We start from the raw sequence: 19010 nt of genomic DNA, 5'->3' as shown, positions 1-19010 counted from the left end.
GAGAACAAATTTTTCCTAACATCCAGTGCAGCAAAACAAACCCACTCAGGCATCACTACAAGTGTACTATCTCTCCACTCCGCATACTTGCAACACCAGCAACCTTTAGCACAAACCCCTACACTAAACCTCATAACCAGAGCTCTGAAATACAATGGTACATTTCATCACAATTTGCCCTTTCTTAGGGAGTTTTGCTTAAGTAAACTGTGACCTTCCAAAGTGTCTAAGCAATTTCACCTGCTTTCCCCAGTCTTAGCATTCTGTAAGAATCAACTCACGCAGTGCTTCCCACACCGCCTTACCTGCGGCACTCCCAGCCAGTCATCCGCCTGCTGCATGGCCTCGCGAGCGTTGTCAACAGGCTTGCTTGGATCCCAGGTCTCCCAGTCAGGGCACAGGCCTGCAAGGAAGTTTCATCATTAGGCACTGTCTGCAGAGAAGCTTCCCTAGCTGACGAAATCAGGTACAAACTCCATAGCTACTTGTAATGATGTTGCCATAAAGACATTTGGACCCTGGCAAGAGCAACCCAAATGGGACAAGCGCATACTGCTCGCTGAAATGCTTCTCAGACAACAACCAGCATCTCCAGGGGCTCTTCCAACTCAGTATTAGAAAGCCCGTTCCAAAAGCCTCCCACCCACCTTGCCTGTCAGCACAAAAGACATATAGCTTCTGGGTCAGCCACACAGAGCACAGCTTCACATTTAAAATGTGGAAGACACTGCTCTAAATTCACCACAAATACACCCAGGGATCCTTTACATTCTGCTGGTTCTCCTACAGCACATTTCAAGAAGGGATTTCAGCTGCCTGCAACACTACCCCAGATTGCATTAGCAAGGCTGTATTATGAGAAGGTGAGGAAACTGCCTTTTTCACACTTCATCACGTTGCTTGCCTTAAGCTGCACAGTTGTAACTTGCTAAACACTGAAGTTGCAGGCAGTGTGTGGCTTCTGACTGTCCTCCACTTCTGTGCAATCCACTCTCAGGAGGACACACAAAGCCTCCTGCTGCGCCCTGAAGTGAGAGCTTGTTGGCACTCACTGTGGGATGATGTCTTGCACTTGGGAGCCAGCACTTGTGCCTTTGTCCCTTGCATCCAATATAAGACTTAGATGCAGCACCTCCAACAATGCAAACGCACATTCTGCTTTAGGCCAGTACTTCTCTTTGCCAGATCATTTACAACGTGCTGCTTTCCACAGCTGGCCTCTTTGGACTCCAGTTTTCCTGATAGCCTTGCTCCCACCTTCAGCACAGCCCTGAAAACCTCCCCCTCTATGAACAGCAGAGCAGCCCCAAAAAGAAGGGGCAAGGAAACACTGACCAAAGGGCTTACCTGGAGCACAGCTGTCAACGAGAGCCCCAAGTGCTTTGCCATCCTGCCAGTTCTGATTGAAGTTTGTGATGGGCAGGTAAGGGATTTTGTTCTGAATCCAGCCCAGCAACCTTTGCTTGGGGGTCTGCTTCTTTGCATCATCATCACCCTCATCCTCCCACACAGGCATGGAAATCGAGTAGTGGAGGATAAGGGTCCATATCAGACCAAGGATCAACTTCAAGTTTCCATCAACTATGGCTTTACTATCTGGAAGACAAAAGACAGACATTTGATTATTTCCTATTCTATTAGAATATAAGTGGCACAAGTTAGGAATTTAAGTTCATCACTTGTGCCCAGGTAATCCAGGTGAGAAGCACTTAGGTCACCACAGGCACTTGCACAGGCAACAACCCTGGTTTGTTTGATCTCAACCAAAACAGGGCTATCCTGCAACTTTTCAGGATGCCCTTGCACCAAGTGATCTTATCATTCAGAGCAGCAACGGCCACCAGAATAATTGCACAGGGATCTTAATGAGCACTAACTAGCAAATGGAAAGTGTTCAGTGCTTTGATGGCCTAGAGTTCAAATTCAGATGCTTATAGGTAAAGTCAACAAGTGGTGAGCACACTTTGCTCACTCCTATTCACCTCACGTACCACAGCAATACTTCAATATGATATTATCAACATACAGAGGTCTTGACTTTCAAAAAAAAAAAAAGTGATTACACAGAACAGCTACCAAAAAAAGCAAGCAACAGGGCATCTCCTTTAACCCAGTGCTCACATGAAGCTTTCAATATTCACATGGTTTCACAATAGGACGGTATGTCCTGAGCAGATAATACTCTAACATCAGACCTTGAGTGGCATGTTATCTTTCTGAATAGCTAACATTGCATTTTGCTTGGATTTTATTTGCATTTTTTAAAGCATCAGTTTTGACTAATCTTACAGAACAATGCTAAGTGTCTGGGACTTGAATGTTCATAGCTGATCTCACATTCAGTCTGAGATGTATAACAGACAGCCAAAAAGTGAGTAAACCCTGCTGGATTTTAATGAGCGGCTGTGAAGAAAAAGGCAGCATCACACTAACACTGCTGTTTTCCCAGCACCTTGTGCTCCTCTCCCTCTCCCTAAATGAAAGGCAAGCTGTTCAGCAGAGAAAATCCCTCCCTGGAAGGTTGTAAGGGAGCAGCTTTTGCACCAGAGCAGAAGGCACAGCTACATTTCATATGAATCATAGAATGACTTAGGTTAGAAAGGACTTTAAAAATCACTGAGCTCCAACTCTCTTGCCTCCCACCAGATCAGGCTGCCCAAGATCCCACCTAACTTGGCCTTGAGCATCTCCAGGCATGTGGCATCCACAACTTCTCTGGGCACGGGAGCATCCCAAAGCCTTGCACGGTGCTGAGCCAGCCAGCAAAGATGCACAAGCAGTTAACAAGGCTGGAACAGACCAAGTGCCCCAACACCCATCCCACAGCAGGACCACCCTTCACAACACAGTGCAGGCCACTGCAGCCTCACGCCAGAACCGTCTCCAAGCTTTAGCTTTGGATTTATACTGACATCAGCATTTTTACTAGAATGGATGCAGCAATGATTTAGTGTGCTACAAATAAATTTGTCTCAGAACGCCATCCAGCATTCCCAGGGATAAAAGCCAGCAGGACAGAGTCACCTCGAGCACACTGCTACGCGCACGTCACTCAGGATAAAGAATAGCCTGTTCCATATTTACAGCACATAAATATGTCTCAGTGCAGATGTACTGTGGTCACTGCAGCAGCTGAGCAGCTTCCTCCACCCCCACCACCTCTGACGGCACAACGCAAGAGCAGGGTTAAGAGCCCATGCTCAAAAGCTTCTCCTGCAGCACAGGAACCCCCAGCCCCAGCAGCAGGAAGAGGTCACAGCAGGAGCAGGACAGCTCTTCCTCCCTGAGGCTGATGCCGTCCATGCAGCAGTACTTTGTTAGCAAAGTCGGTTTGCTCTTACAGTCTCCACACTTCCTGACATGCATAGGGATCTCATGATGTAATTTTTTCCAAGCCTGCTTGCAGGAGGGCTTGTCTACTCTCCTTTAGGGTGGGGAGAAGGGAGGGAGAAGAACTTCTAGGCAGGACAGACCTTATCAGCACCCTATGAAATACCCACAGGGAACCCTTCCAGCTTCCACCAGAGCTCAGCCCTGGCCCGCCTGGGCTCTGAAATTCCTCAGAATTCAAAAGAAGCCTTTGAGGTTCACAAAGAAATCAGAGTCTAGCCCAAAGCAGCTTCATTTCCAAGCAGCAGTGTAAAGCTCAGCTCTGCTGGAGTGCTTTGTGTTTTCTGCAAAGCAGAAAAGGCTCTGCTTTGATGGAACTCTCTTAAATAGCAAACTGAGACCATACAGTGTCTGTCTTCTTGGAGATCTCTTGATGTTAACATACAAACACCAGACACAGACCAGCAGACCAGCGAGCAGCTGGACCTGTACCAACCCACTCAGTACAACCAAGCCTGCAACCACCTCCACCAAGTGCACACTGCCAGTGTAAAACATCCAAGATTGGAACATAGAAAAAAAAATGTTTCCAGTTACACTTAAGCACCAACAATTATTACTCCAGGCACTGTCATGTACCACAGCTTGGCCAGTTTTCCAGTGGAATTCACCCATTCCCTGGTTTGCCTAAAGACACTTTTCCTGGCTGTACCAGACTGGAAAATGGATGATATGAACAGCAGATCTTGCAGCACTGCTTTCCTACCATGAACGCTACGTCAGTCATAGTTATTTCTCATACAGTCTACACTTTGAAGCTTTACAGAGCCTTTCAAACCATCTTCTTCTGATTACTTCTCTGAAGCTTGTGGTAAGTCTACAGCATGGAGATGCACATTTACTGCAGTCACTGCTTCAGGGGCACAACGCAACCACGCAGCCCCTCCAGCACACACTTCCACCATCAGCAAAGTCTGATGAATTATGCAGATGGGAACAAATTGTCTGCTTTTTGATCAGTAACAAAAATGGGAAGATTTACACCACATTCATGAGGTCATGGGTCAGTCTCTGCTCTCAGGTAGCAGAGAGAAGACAAGCATTAATGGTCTTAAGTTGCACCAGGGGAGGTTCAGGTTGGATATTTAAAAAAATTATTCTCAGAAAGAGTGGCAGGGCTCTGGAATTGGAAGGAAAGTGGTAGAGTCTCTGTCCCTGGCAGTGTTCAAGAAACATAGAGGTGTGGCACTGAGGGCCATGATTTAGTGGACATGGGTTGTGGCTGGACTTGATGTTGAAGGTCTTTCCCAATCTTAATGATTCTATGAATGCACATGGTAGGGACAGGTTGACTGTTGGACTTGGTGATCCCAGAGGCCTTCCCCCATCTTAATGGTGACAGCTTAGTATTTTAGGTTATACGGTCTCTCAGATCAGACACTGGTTGCAACGAATGAGTCTAAGTGCGCATTCAGGGCATGGAGAGATGTATGTTCCCACAGCCTGAAGCAAGGAACCCTCTCTGCATTTAATTCACATTATGACGCCTTTGCAAACATCTGCAAGGGCCATTCTCACATACAGCATCAAGAGCTTGCTCACTGGAGCTGGTGGGAGATGTCTGCTTTTGAGCTTGTGAGGACTTGAGCCCAGCAGCAAGCAGACAACCAAAAGCATCATCAGAGCACCCAAAGGAGTAGCTTATAGTATGGTTTTTGTTTGTTTTTCCTGTGGCCTCCAAGCAGCATACAGCTTAGGCCCAGGGTGCAAGCCCTGTGACCTGCACGGCACGCTGAAGCCAGCCTGCAGCAGCCAGCACACAGCCCAGCACTGCACTCAGTGCGCCGGTGAGGCCAAGTGCTATGGGATGGCTGCCAGCACAACTTGCTTGTTCAGTGCCGGTGTTGGTTCTGCAGAACAGCTCAAGCACTCACTCTTCTGTTAAAGAAAAGAAAAAAGCCTATATATAGCTTACAACATTAAGTTTTATGTAGGAGTATCCTGCTTCTTAGTCAGCTATTAGGTTTTAAGTGGCTGCCTGGTAGGGTAAAGAGGAAAACAGACCGAACCAGAGCTAGTTTGCTTCCCCCATCACACCTCAGAGTCTAGATTGTAATTCTGACCCTTTTATTATCCTATTAACTAAGTGGCAACCAGCCCAAAAAATGGATTATGGAGATTCCATAGGACTGCAGTACACGCCAATTTCAGTCTTGAAACGGAACCAAGTTTTAACTGCTTGAGCTGATTTATAATTGTTGCTCTATACTAAATATTAATATGATATGTTACACTTGGACACGCTAACACTGCACTCTTTAGAGCACAGAGGAAGGCATTACAGTGCCTAGTTTAGAGCCAGTAACATGACTTGTTTGAGCCTCAAATGTGATCATCTCAAGACAAACATGTGCCATTTTTAAAGCTTCGGCAACAACACACTTCACAACCCAACCTCCCATGTGGAAAACAACCAAGGTTGCAAAGCTTGGTGCTCTGTGTTTGTACTTGCAGCTGCCCCGACAGAAAGAGTCAAAGTTGAAACCTGGCCTTGATCTGAAGCTTGCAAATTCACACACTCCAGTGGAGACCTCTGAACTTCACCTGAAGTTGTGCACCATAGCAAGCAGGACACCAAGATTCCCCACTTCATCTTGGCTCTTTAAGCAAAGGCTGTCTTCAGGCTTTTAAGTCACGATATCCATGACTAAGAATATTCTACATCTTTTGCCTTTAAACTAAGTGCCTTGGACAAATTACAATTGTATTTGAGGCTATAAAAATAATTATTGCTTCATTTCAAGAGTTAGTCCTTCAAGTGAAATTCTTGTGTTCTTATCCATCTTTCACAACAGCTTCCCTTGCCCATCTCAGGGTTTTTCCTAGCCTAGCCCACATTATTTGTCAGCTTTATACTAGAAGAAAGATGGTTTTCAGAGTTAAAAATAATAATAATAGTGTTAATAAATCAAAATAATAAATCATCCCACATGCAGCACAAGAGGCCCCTCCCTCCTGGACTTCAAAAATTTCCAAGTCACAACAACACGGAAAATTCCAAGCAGATTTCCAGGAAAAAGGGAAAAAGTCTTCTCCGTGAGGACTGTCACACACTGCAGCAGAAGCCCAGAGAGGCTGTAACATCTCTCAGGTATGTTCAAATTCAAGTGGACACTGCCTCGAGCAATGTGAATGAGCTGAACCTAATAAGTACTTGCCTTGGAGAACATTACCTTCAACAGTCTCTCTGAAAATAAATTATTCCACAAATAAAAAAAGTCCTAGTGTTACAAGCGAGCCTTGGAATAGCATATTTTGCTTATGTGCAAGTCTGCCTTAGGTTGAGATTAAGCACAAGTACTACTCTAGCTGTGGCAAGGTTCCTCGAACTCTGCCCCACAGTAGGGCTGCAAGTCATTTTCTGTTGGACAATTAGTGGAAACAAGATAAGCTGCTGCAGCAGACAGCTTCCTTATTAAACTGAGCTGTAATACAGACTGTGCTAAGTCTTGTGAAACAAACGAAGGACTGAAAAAGCATTTCTGAGTACTGAATCTTTTTTTAAAGCTGTTTCTTAGCTACCGCCGCTTCATTGGTCTGAGCGAAGTCATCTCATACATTCTGCCTTCAGCCTTCACATGTGAAAGCTCTACCACAGCTTGGACTAATCTTCACATCCAGCTCTTCTAAAAATCACTCGCTCTCTCCAGTCTTCATGTTGGTCTCATTTACAACTTAATGTGATGCCTTATGTGGAAGAAGATGAGAAATTCTAAATACATGGTCCTTAATAAAAAAATAAAGGTGTGGTCCAGTAACAGCACTTTCTTCACGGAAGGAACTCATACAGTGCAAAGTTCATCTCAGTTACACATCATTTATTCTAAGTGCTGTTATCTTGCAGCTTATGAGTTCTTTCCCATCTCTAATAATTTTCATTTAGCACTGAATAGTTACAGTAATCGTAGGGGGATCAAAAGTGAAGCAGTCATTAAGGCTTTATATTCTGCAACAACTAAACCTCACATTGAGCCGAGCTCTTTCAAAGCGCTTCTCCACATTGTTTGTGCATGCCAAACAGAAGTAGTATACAGATGAGATGGAGCTAAGATGAGCAAGCTGCCTAAGGAAATTCTTCACTAAAGCATACAGTATGTGTTCACAGGCTTACTGTGCCTGCTAAAGACATTAGCAACATCCTCTGTAGGGATAGTATGTCTTTAAATCAATTACATGGGTTCCTCTGTGCTTTCAGAACATACTTCAATTGTTTCCTTCAATGAGCCCTTAAGCTTAGGTCTACCTCGCAGCTTCTCAGAGCTCAGCACAAAGCTTGCCGTCTGGACACGTGCAGTCAGCTTACCCAGGGAAAGCACAAGTTGTGCTCCCCGCACGTAGCTGGCACCAGGATAGCTGAATTCCAGCCAGGTTCTTGGATTCGTAGCCATAACCTGGTAGCCTCTAATGGCAACACACTCCAGCCTGACTGCATCTCAGCTATGTTTGCAGCTTGTGCGGTGACCCACAGAAGTATTCCTCTGCTCACCTGAACACCAGCCAAGGCTCTGCATTGTGCTAAGTCACAGCACAGATGCTGCCAGAGGTCAACTTTGCCAATGAGCCCCAGAGCATCATCTGCACCTTGAGGAAGTTTAAGTGAACACATCAGCTGGTCCACCAAGCTTTGTAGAAAGGAGTTATGGAACTTTTTAACAAGAATTTTTCTGAGAGGGGTGGCATTACACTGGAGAACTGTAAACAATGAGATCTGGACACAGGCAGGAGGATGGGAAAATAGTGGTTTTTTGCAAGAGGGAAACCATTTTCCTCTCTGCCTACCCGTGTGATCAGTTAAGAAATTTGAGCCCCTCAGACATTCTAGAAATCAGGAGATTAAAGACTATAATTCAGGGGGTTCAATAGTTTTTCTTTGTTTGTTTGTTTTAAACTTTAACTGGATTTGTAACCATCCAGCATAGTCAAAGACCTTAGGCAGCTATCACATTCATGCCCCTGTACTGCATACCTGCTGGGCCTCTGAGAAGAAACTCTCAGGAGGTACAACAGGCAACTGTAAAAATAAAGTCAAATTCAGCCCCTTCAGTGCAAGCTTGGGAAAGAGGCCTTTAAAACAGAAAGAATCAAACCAATGGGGCTCTGAGGAGCAAAACGCTCACTAAAATAGTACTGCCCAACTTCTTAATGGGCACCTACTTAGCAATGCACACGCAGAAGAGTAAGGTGCAACAGGAAGGGAGTTTAAGCTGGCAGCCACAAGCCCAGTTTCTCCAAAAACAAGTGGGAACCCAATGTGGTTGGAAGGATAAGTCAAACTTGAGAGTTGGGAACTGTTAGGGAAGGAGCAGAGGAAAAAAAGTCAGATCATGGGTAGCTCATGATCACATTCCTTCCTAGTCTCACTCTCATACAGGGCTCCTGTGGCCTTAAGAGCCATATACCAACTACAGACACAAGTAAAACATGCTGATCTGACATGCGGCTGTTGCCTGTGGCTCTTCCTGCTCATGCACTCCCTTTTGACTCTTGCAACACGTGTTCCCTGGGGACAACTCTGCCATGAGAGCTCTTGCAGAAGGAGAGGACATCAGAGACACCTGAGCTCAGAAGCATTGCCACAGGAGCGTCCCAGCGTGGGAAGGACAAGCAGGGCACCAGGAGCGCTCTGTGATGCCTGCATGCCTCAGGGAAGAAGCAAGGATACAGTGCAAAGGGTAAGGGCTACCATTCACACCAGCTGTTTAAGACTCAGCTGCCCTCTGCCACGCAAGTCCTGGTTTGCAGCTGCAGAACCACAGATGCAGATACCCAGCCACCAGACAATGCACAGGAATGCCACACTAATTATTTTCCTTTTCAGGAAAAAGAAGTTGGTGTAAATGTGGAAGCTCACTGAAGCACAGAGGCTGAATAAGCACTACTTTGTTTGCTGCCAGCCCCATGAGGCAGCACATCAGCCCCAGCCCTCTGCACCGCCATGCTCTGTGCCCCAGGCCCCAGCGAGTCCCTGCCCAACGACACCGGCTCCTGCAAGCCCCCCGCAGCTCCCAGGATTGCCGATGGGAAGCGGGCCTGCTGCAGGCCATGACATCACCACCAAAACCGCCAGACAACCGGCCCCACACGCAAACAAAGCGCATTCCCCGCTGCTGAGCTCATCCGGTGTCAGCCAGGCCACCACAGCTCCCACTCGCCTTCAACAGGGACATGGACACACTGCTGTGTGCCCTCAACAGAAGAGCTCTGCTTTCGGGGTAAAGAAATGAGCAAAGTGTGGCTGCAGATGCCAGCAGCCCTTCATGCTGCACTGTGCAACAGAGACCAAGGGCTTTTTCCACTGCGTATGTTCCAGCACGCGGTGAGGCTGCATACGGTGGGCCCTGGCCACAGGGCAGCTTCACACAGTGACTGGCCACATCAAGCTCACTGGAGACCCATGCCCTAACAGCCAGCAGAGTGCTCTAGTGGGCAAGAAGGCCAGTGGCATCCTGGGGTGTATTAAGAAGAGCATGGTCAGCAGCTTGAGGGAGGTGATCCTCCTCCCTGCTCTGCCCTGGCAAGGCCAAACCAGGAACAGTGTGCAGTTCTGGGCTCCTCAGTCCAAGAAAGACAGGGAACTGCTGGGACAGTCCAGTGCAGGGCCACAGAAATGAGAGGCCTGGACCATCTCCCATATGATGAAAGGCTGAAGGATCTGGGACTCATATGAGACCCCCTACAATTCTGAGAAAGGCCCAGGAAAGGCGTGGGAAGCACGGGATCACGTCCCCACACCAGCAGGGAAGCACTAGGAGGCCGGAAGGATGATGAGAGCAAGCCATCAAAAGATAATTACTCATTTGGGAATTACATGTAGAGGAAAGTCCCTGACTTTGGGAACAAGCATGCTGGAAAGTAGACTTCTGCTAAATGGTGAAAGGAGGGGGGCAAGAAGAAAGGCATTCTCTTGCTTCTGCCACATCCTGCTGAGACAGCCATGAGAAATGCTTGCCTCTGCTTTTGAAACTAAGCAACCCTCTGGCACAGGATGGTGAAAAGGAACGACCCTCATCAGGTCAGCAATGCTGCTGCAGCACAGTGAGCCTTTGCATTCCCATCACAGCGGGTCAGCAACATTGCTACCCAATTCAGAGGAATATGATTCTATCCTAAGTGAGACATGAAAACTTCAGTCAAATGCAAAAAATACTTGTCTAGGAGTCTGATAAACTGGAGGGTGTTGTTGCATGCAAACAAGAAAGTACCTTCTCGCAATACATCCTGTGCCTACACAACTAGAAAACCAAGCCTTGATCAGCAAGAATGCACTGATAAAAGCAGCTGTGGAGTCAAATTTCTGCAAATGTAACACAACAAAAGCACTGAAGGGTGAGAGCACTGTAACTATCTCTGGATTAAGGTAGTCCTAAACCTCAACTGTTCATTGCAGGTTGCAGCAAGGCTAGAAACTTTACCAGTTCTTGCAAATACCTTCCAGAGACCAACAGAGAAGCACATGACAAGTCTCTAGCACTGTCTTATGTCTTAAATTACTGGGGTTAAAAAAAAAAAGAAAAAAGCTCAACATAAGGGGGAATCAGCCAGCAACTCCATCATCAGGCATCAGTGCGCTGGAGACAAAAATGGAATTGACCCACCTGCATCACTTCGCCTTCTTTCTCCCACTCTACACCTTGGGTACCACGCTGCCAGCGCTTTCTGGCACTATCCCCAGGAGCAGTGAGGCCAAGCAGTCATATGTGCTGTAGAGACTTTGAGATGCCAGGGTGACCTCTGCTTTACTGAGGAGTAGATTTACTCACACTGAGAGTAGGTCAAGATGGCTGTAAGAAACAGAGTGTAAAGCTCTGCAGAGATAAATGAGCCCGTTCAGATAGGGCTGTCTAATGCCTTCTGTGCAACAGACGCCAGGCATAAAGGCTGCTTGGATGGAGTTTCTGAAGCCAAAACCAACACGTCGGAAACTATCAAAAATGATTACTGTCTGGGGAAATCCTTGGCCACAATACACACTGAGATTCAATTTTTCCATCTGAAACCAGAATCACTGTAAGGACACAAGACTGCTTGAAGGAAATCCCCATTCATGGTTGGTCCATGCAGAGCTGCAATCTCTGCACCATGCTGCAGCACTAAGCAGCTAAAAATTGGAGCACGCTTTGTGGTCCTGGGCTGGTAACACATCAGAAGATATTCCACCAGTTATTTCGGCTTCTGAAAGGATTTGTGGTTTGTTCAATTCTTTTTCTCTGATATTGAGCACCTAACAGCATAGCTCTGAGATTTTTTTTTTTTTGAAGGTATTTAAGCCCAGAAACCCTGTAATAGATACTCTATAGCTGTCTGCAGCTTTGTGATAAGCTTACTGCAGAACTTATCAGGAAGTCAGCTGTCTCTGCTTTAACATTTCCTCAAAAAGTGATAGGAAAGATTAATTCATCTCTAACACAATCACATCCTCACTATAGAGTGCTCATCATCCTGCACAGGAGAATGTCGTGCTTATGATGTTCTGGTGACAAGCTGCTCACTCAAGGAGCAGGCCCATATAATTCACCCAGTGGTGGCAGCTGCTTACTGGACAGTACCCCTGCGAGAGGAGCACTCAGAAGCAGGAGGGCAGTGGCAGCTTTAGAGAGAGGCACAGCCACACGGGTGGTCTCCAAGCACCTTAAGAAGGGCCAGATGGGATTAATGGCACAGCTTCAGCACACATTAACCACAGCTGCATGACACGTGCCTATGCAGAGCGCATACCCTCTCACCCACGCTTCCCAGCACTCCGTCACCGTCTGTACTCACTGCACAGCCAAGTTTTAGGACACACAGATGCACAAGCATCACCCTGAGCAGCCAGTCATCACAGCCTGTGCCCAGGACCATTCTGCTTCCCACTCTGCAGGCAGCACACCCATGGCCTGCAGGCGGCAGGAGCTCTACTCTGACACAGCAAGCATCACCCAGCTTTATTGGGAGCTGCTCAGGCGTGATGGGCTCTGACTGCTAACAGCATTTCCCAGCCAGCATGCAGGGATACCACCTTTCCTCTCCGGACATTGGACTTGGAGCCTTTTGACAAAACGCTTCACACAAAACCTTCCAAACTTCACAAGCTCTCTGTGTTGCCTCCAGGGACAGCACTCTGCCACATACTGAACAGGGTGCAGCCAGTTACCGAGCCATGGGATCTAGTTTTTCCACTTGCAGCCTCACATTGTTCACATTTGCAAGCCAACTGCATCTTGCATTCCTAATACAATACAGAAAAATGAAACACTGGATTTAGGGGCAATGTCACTAGAGCCAAAACTGCTCTGCAGTTGCAGCCACACTGCTCTGCCTGACCTCCTTCTGTACCACCTCCTCATTTCACATCTATCAGGAGCACTGAAGACAAGCTCAATCAGTAGTAAGATTTATGCCCAGAGACAGTCACTGCATGTCCCACAGCACATCTCCACCCCAGAGTCTATATCTCGTTTGCATTTCTGCACATGCACACCATAACTTTGCTATTTAAGCAGCCACCAGTTCCCAGGAACCAATTCCACTGTTATCCAAGAACAGATTAATGGCACACCGATCCAAACAGGCAAGTCCCGTCTAGTCTGCATGAGACCAGTCTGTGCTTTTGACATTCAGACATAGGCACCCATGACCACACGCCTTACAGTCACACAGAAGACTATCAGGTTTGGTGCCATGTTAGGCCACCTTGCTCCTTATCAATTCCTCAGTTTCACCATAAAAACATTTAGCAGCATGCCTCCCTGTTACCTCCCTTCAGACAGAGCAAAAATCCCACAGGTATTTCTCCTATAAATGGTGACTGGGTCGCTCCTCTTCATTTTGATGCTTGAGCTTAAATACATCTGCTGTCCGGGTCCAGAGGGCTTCAGGAGCCCTCTTTTTTCACAGAGCATGAAATATTCTGTAGCCTATGTTTAAGTAATAAAGTTGGTTAATTAAAATATTTAAGCTTCCCCTGCCTTAGGCAGCATTTTCAACCAATAGCTGCAGCAGTTCATGTCAAGCAGTTCACTTTTCCCTCCTAATAAAAAAACCTGTTAGTTGTACATAGCCTAGCTTCAGGTACTTAGCTCTATCAGAAATGCTATTACTTCATTTTTAAATATTGAGTTCAGCACTATGCTATGCTGTGATACCATAGCAACATGTAAGGCAGATGTATTAAGGCAGATTTTTCTGTTGCTGGCTCCAGGGGGTTCCCTGGCTCAGCCACAGGTGCTGGGCAGAGCTTTACTCGGAAACCCCACACACCTCAGCTGCTCCCTGGTACAGAGCCAGCAGCATCTCACTCATGTCTGCTGCCCCGGTGCTGTGGCCTCAGCTGCCAAACTGGGGTTTTACCCGTTCAGCAGCACCAAAGAATAAGGCAAGCCTAAGTGCCACAGCTAATCGCTGCTTTACACAAGCACCTTGCAGGGAAGGTCTGTCCTGCAGAAGCTTACCCCATGCTGTGCCCTGATCCTGGGTCATGCACTCTTGCAGACTCAGCAGCCAGGAGCTCAAGGTGGCACATCTCTGGTTCCAGAGCAAGAAAACAACTGTGGGATGGCACAAGGACCAAGTCCAAGGCTTGGTGCCTGTCTGCACTGCAGGAGTGAGTCACCCATGGGAACCTCATGGGGTGCTCCAAACCACCTCCCTGCACAAAGCTCTTTCTAGGCTGAATGCTCATTTCTGGAGGACTGTCATTTTTAAGTTCCCATCAACTTCCACAGTGCACCAGGGGATCCAGAAGCCCCTCAGCTGGGAGTGGCAATATCACAGCTGCATCCAGGGGATGCTTAGCCATGGCAGCCAAACACCCTTCACCCTAACAGAGTAGGGCACCACCACCCTGCCTCCGGGCATTGTATCCCACAGGTTCTGAGGGACAGGGAAGTATTATTTTATAAAATACAAGTGACATGCATTTTGGTAACATGCCACGCAGTGGGAAAAGTCTAGGAATACACCCTTTGTGTACATATACACATACATCTCTCTGCAATAGAGTCCTCACAAGCCAAAGCTCAAAGAAAGTGAGGATGCTGGTGGCAAGAGGGTTAATTCTTTGGGACAAGGTCTCTGCAATGGCCTTCCTCAGGAGTCCCACATGCTCCTGTCTCTGTAAATGTCTGCAAGTCATTAGCTTGTTCACTAATGCTCACTGAGCAGCCACTAATCATCAGGCTGTGACAGCACCAAGGTCAGGGCTGTGCCATCCAGCCTTTAAAGTGCCAGAGAGCAGAGTGAAAAACGTAGATGGTGCCTTTTTTTTTTTAACCCCTATGTACCAGAGGAGAATCTAGGCCACTGGAAGAAAGTCTCAGACCTTCCCTGCTTTTTTTTTGGGTGGAAAAAACTCTTACCAGCAAGCTGTTAGCTGTGCTGCTTCTGTACAGCTTTGGGGAGCACTAGGGCACACAGCAGCCAAGACCACAGCAATCCTCAATAGCCTGGTTTTGTAGTCCACCACAGAGATCTCACTCAGCTTTTGGCAATGGATTGAACTGGAAATCCTCACCCTTGCTTACTGCTAAGTAAGGTAGGAACACAACCTGTGCCAGCTGGGATCTTCTGGGGTAGCAGCTGTAACGATGAGCAGTAGGAGTTCTCTCTTCTATCACTTCTAATTGATGCAGCCATTCAGTTGTCCAGCATGCACACAGTGTACTCAGCTAAGAGTGTCTAATTACTCATTTCTAACAGCACTAGTCACCACAGGGCTGCACAATGACCACAAAGCTCGCACCCACACAAGTGGCTAGGAGTTCCCATACCAAAGCACAACGTTAGCTCTCACCAACTTCCTTTTTATATACAGGCTTTGTTTTCTGTCTGTAGGAAGGGAATAGTTCTCTGCATTCTTGGGAGATGACACAGGCACACTTTCTCAGATGTACTATCCCAAAGGACCAACATGAGTGTCCAGGGATAACTGTACATCAGTATGTGCACAGCACAGTCCAGTCACAGGCTCCCCAGTTATCCTCACCCAAGTTTTGTCTGAGAGCAAGATATAGCATAGGTAGTTTCCATTACCTAGCCTGATTCCCATAAGGAACAGAATGTCATTTCTCCATCCACTCAAGGCTATGAGTACTTCAGCAAGATTCACCATGACCCATTTTGGCCATTCAGCAGAGACCTCCAGACTAATCTAGGCAGTTTGAGCTACTTCTGCATAGCAGAATCCCCACGAGGCAGGTTTTAGAAGTTTTTAGAAGTTCTCAGATAACAGAAGCCAGCAAGCTTCATATAATCCTGGTGGTAGCCTGCATACCCACACTGAGAAGATCAACCGTTTTGGATATTCAAGACCCGCCTGGATGCTTACTTGCGTGACCTGGTGTAGGGAACCTGCTTTGGCAGGGGGGTTGGACTTGATGATCTCTGGAGGTCCCTTCCAACCCCTACAATTCTGTGAACCGCTCATGAGTTGGGAGCATTGACTGCACTATTACAGAAATCTAGAGTTCCAGAACCCTGAATTCCAGACCAACAGCTTTCATGCATTTTTTATGGCATGCAGAAGCCACAGCATCCAGCACTGAGCTCAGGCTATGGCACTGGAAGTTCACACTCCTGTAAGAGTCACCACATTTTCCCTAGCAGTCAATAGCCTAGTTTTTCTTTATAGCTGCATTTTCACCCCAAGCCTGAAAGAAGTAATGTTTAGATACTACCAAACTTGCTTCTATTTGACTTTCAATTAGATCACTGATTTTGTTCAAGCAGTTACATAAGCTATCAGATATTTCGCATGCAGCCACACTGTTATTCAACAGCCAGAACAGAGCTGAAACAATTCGATTAGCATCCCGGTCTTCCCACAGTCAGTATGTTAGGTCTGCTCAGACACCAATGCTTCCACCCACAGGGGAATTTGAAAATAAATCATGTCTGCAAGAGTGACAGAGAACCACTGTGACTAACAGGTACTGCAACAAGCAGCACCTCTGCAGAAGTATCCAGGTGTTGAAACAGGCTCACCCAAGTCATAGTTTACCTATGTTGAACATCCAACAGCAGTCCAGCTCCTAGCTCTTGCACAGAAGCTTGCTTTTCAGTGTTTCTGGAACAGATCAATGCAAAGATCATTCAGTTCAGTTTTAGAGCAGACTCAGAAGTATGAGGGCCACAGATTATGTGGGAAACCTATGAACTTAGTTACAGAGCCTTGCAAAGAAGGAAACCCTGCAAAGATCTGCAGTCTGAGTGTTACTTCACTTTACAGCCTCTTGCACTGTCAAGATGACAGTTTGGCACCAACGCTGTTCAACAAGTCAGTGTTCCATTTCACAGAAAGGGTCATAAGTCTGGTTAACACAAGATTTTTACCTTCTATCTGCAAGGCACATTTGTCATCAGGCCCCTTCCCAGCCAGGGTGATGCACAACAGCCATATGCAGGACAGGACAGGGCAGCTGCAGCTTGGTACTTTGCCTGCACTGCCTGAGCCCAGGGGCCTGCTGCACGTGTGCCTTGTGACAAAGGGAAGACCGAAGATATGTTCCAAGGTGCACATCAGGGTTCCGGCTCTTAGACACACAAGGACAGGTCTCAGAAGTCCACCAAAGTTATGCTGCAGTGACTGCTAAGATTTTTGTTTGAAAAGACAATGTAAAGCAATTAATTACACCAAATAAAAGAAGGATAGTAGGGTGTGTTAGCATCTAGCCACAGGGAACAGTATTTCCTCTTCTTGTGTTTGAATAACCTTCAGATTCACATATCATGGGTGTTTGTTCAGAGTGTAAGTCTGCTCCCACAGCTTCGTGCACTGTGCCCAGGAGGAGACATTTCAAAGCTTATTTACACAGCACTTCATGGGCTGCCACCTACAGCGTGCTTCAAGCCCACCAACCACGCCAGTGCCCTTTCATACAGCCTCAGGAACACATACACACAGGTTTTGTCGCCTTGCAAGGGTGGCTGTAGACTAATCAAGAGCAGCAGGCAGCCAGGAGCAGCCCGGTTGGCCAACAAGGCCACAGGCAAGAGCAGGTCACAGCTGCCCCAGGCGCAGGCCATGCAACTGCCCTGCAGGCCTCAATGCAGGAGGCGGGTGGAAACGGCCCGGCCATGAGCCAGCAGGAAGGGTGGCCTCACAGCTTTTGGTTACTGCTCTGCAGCCACAAAAACGCTTCCACCACACCCAGGATTGCTGCAAAGGCAGCGTGTGCCTGCACTGACCCAGCTTGCCTCAGCTGAAGGTCTGAGTGGAAGAGATCTGGTTCCAGAAGCACTTCAGTAAAACCAGTGCTAAGCATCAGAGCTGCTGTCTTTCCCACTGTCCCATGTCAGGCACTGTGGGCTGCTCTCCTCCCAGCAGAGCAAAGGCTGGGTCTGGGGTCAAGAGAAGAAGATCGGGTTTGGGGGCCACCCACGTCCACTCTGCCCTCAGAGGTGCCAGCCCTTGGGAGCCATGCTGCACCACCATGGAGCACAACCCAGTTCACCAGTGCTCCAACAAAGGAATAAATCACAGTTTGCCCAGTGCCATGCAGCAAGGCAGAAGGAGCAGCAACTCATGATGTCACCACGGCCTGCAGCCATTTTCATGCTGTTATCCAGATGTACTGCCAGGGGAGCTTGCGCAGCCTCTCACGCTGTTAGGAGAAACTGTTCGTCCCTTTGCAAGAGTGCTCCTGCCTGGGCATTCAAAGCCACATCACAACCAACCTGCAGGCTGACTGCCACAGTCTGCTGTACTTCAGAGTTATTTTCTGTAGGCCGGTGATATATCGGAATAAGTTATGCTTTAAAGTAAGAGTTTGACTTCAGCATGGACTAGTTCCACCCCTCCAGGTGAGCTGTCTGCTTCCTTAAGTTGTAGGGAACGCTAGCCAACAAATTCAGAGGAAGCACCCCATCAACAAGAAGACTGTACAGTTATGAAGGATCATTCTCCTCAGAGGGTTTGGTTTGCTAAAGAGCTATGGCTGCCTTGTTCCAATGGCAGAACTAGCAGGAAGCCCAAGCTACTCCACTCCACCACACCAGCAGGGACTGGATTCTGCTACTCCAGCCGCTGCCCACCCCCAGGCAGCTCCAGGGCAGGAGAACATCTGCTGCTGCATCAGTCAGCACAAGGCTTCCCCAGGAACTTGGGCAAGACCACATCTGGCTGCTGTTTGAAGTGGCCCCACTTGTTTTTTCCTAACAAAAAAATAGCCATTTCTATTGCAAGGGCCATGAGTACTGCCACTGAAACACATACACAATGTCTTGCTTCTGCTTTGCTAGCACTGTACTACAGATGTTAAACTTCCAACTTACAGCACAACAGTGTTTTATACTAGGAATTGTAAGCCATTAAGCCCACTACAGCGGATTCGTTCCTTACTGTGACATACCAGATGTTATGTGGACACTCAAGGTTAGCTGTAGAGAGTGACAAAGCTGAAGAAAGCTCAGAGACAGTGTTATAGTGCAGAGAACCATCTGGTTATGATAAAACAAACTTACTGTAAGGCCTTCAACTACAGGATCTTGGATTTAGCTCCTAACAATGCAGAAGGAAGTGTCTTCCCTATTAAATTACAGGATACTCAGGAGGAATGTGAACAGGCAGGAGTGTGAACTACAGGCTTTTTTTTTTTTTTTTTTTTGCCTTGTGGATAGAGAATAATAAAATCTGTACCAAGCAA

The 19010-nt window shown here is 47.2% G+C and overlaps 1 protein-coding gene across 3 annotated transcripts in view; it reads right to left on the bottom strand.

Annotated features, from left to right (window-relative positions):
• Positions 1-19010, bottom strand: part of FLNB (filamin B) — a 67706-nt gene that overhangs the window by 43087 nt on the left and 5609 nt on the right. For all 3 annotated transcript variants that reach the window (XM_031607955.2, XM_031607946.2, XM_031607937.2), the window contains exons 2-3: positions 1348-1596; positions 306-403 (exon numbers count right to left, since the gene is read on the bottom strand). In XM_031607955.2, coding sequence (XP_031463815.2) covers positions 306-403; positions 1348-1596 — 347 coding nt within the window. The remainder of the gene's footprint in view (positions 1-305; positions 404-1347; positions 1597-19010) is intronic.

This window comes from Phasianus colchicus, chromosome 11 (genome assembly GCF_987193195.1).
Source record: "Phasianus colchicus chromosome 11, bPhaCol1.hap1.1, whole genome shotgun sequence".
Taxonomy (NCBI): Eukaryota; Metazoa; Chordata; class Aves; order Galliformes; family Phasianidae; genus Phasianus; species Phasianus colchicus.
Note: the sequence above shows the minus strand (reverse complement) of the source record. Positions and strands in the feature narration are given on the sequence as shown.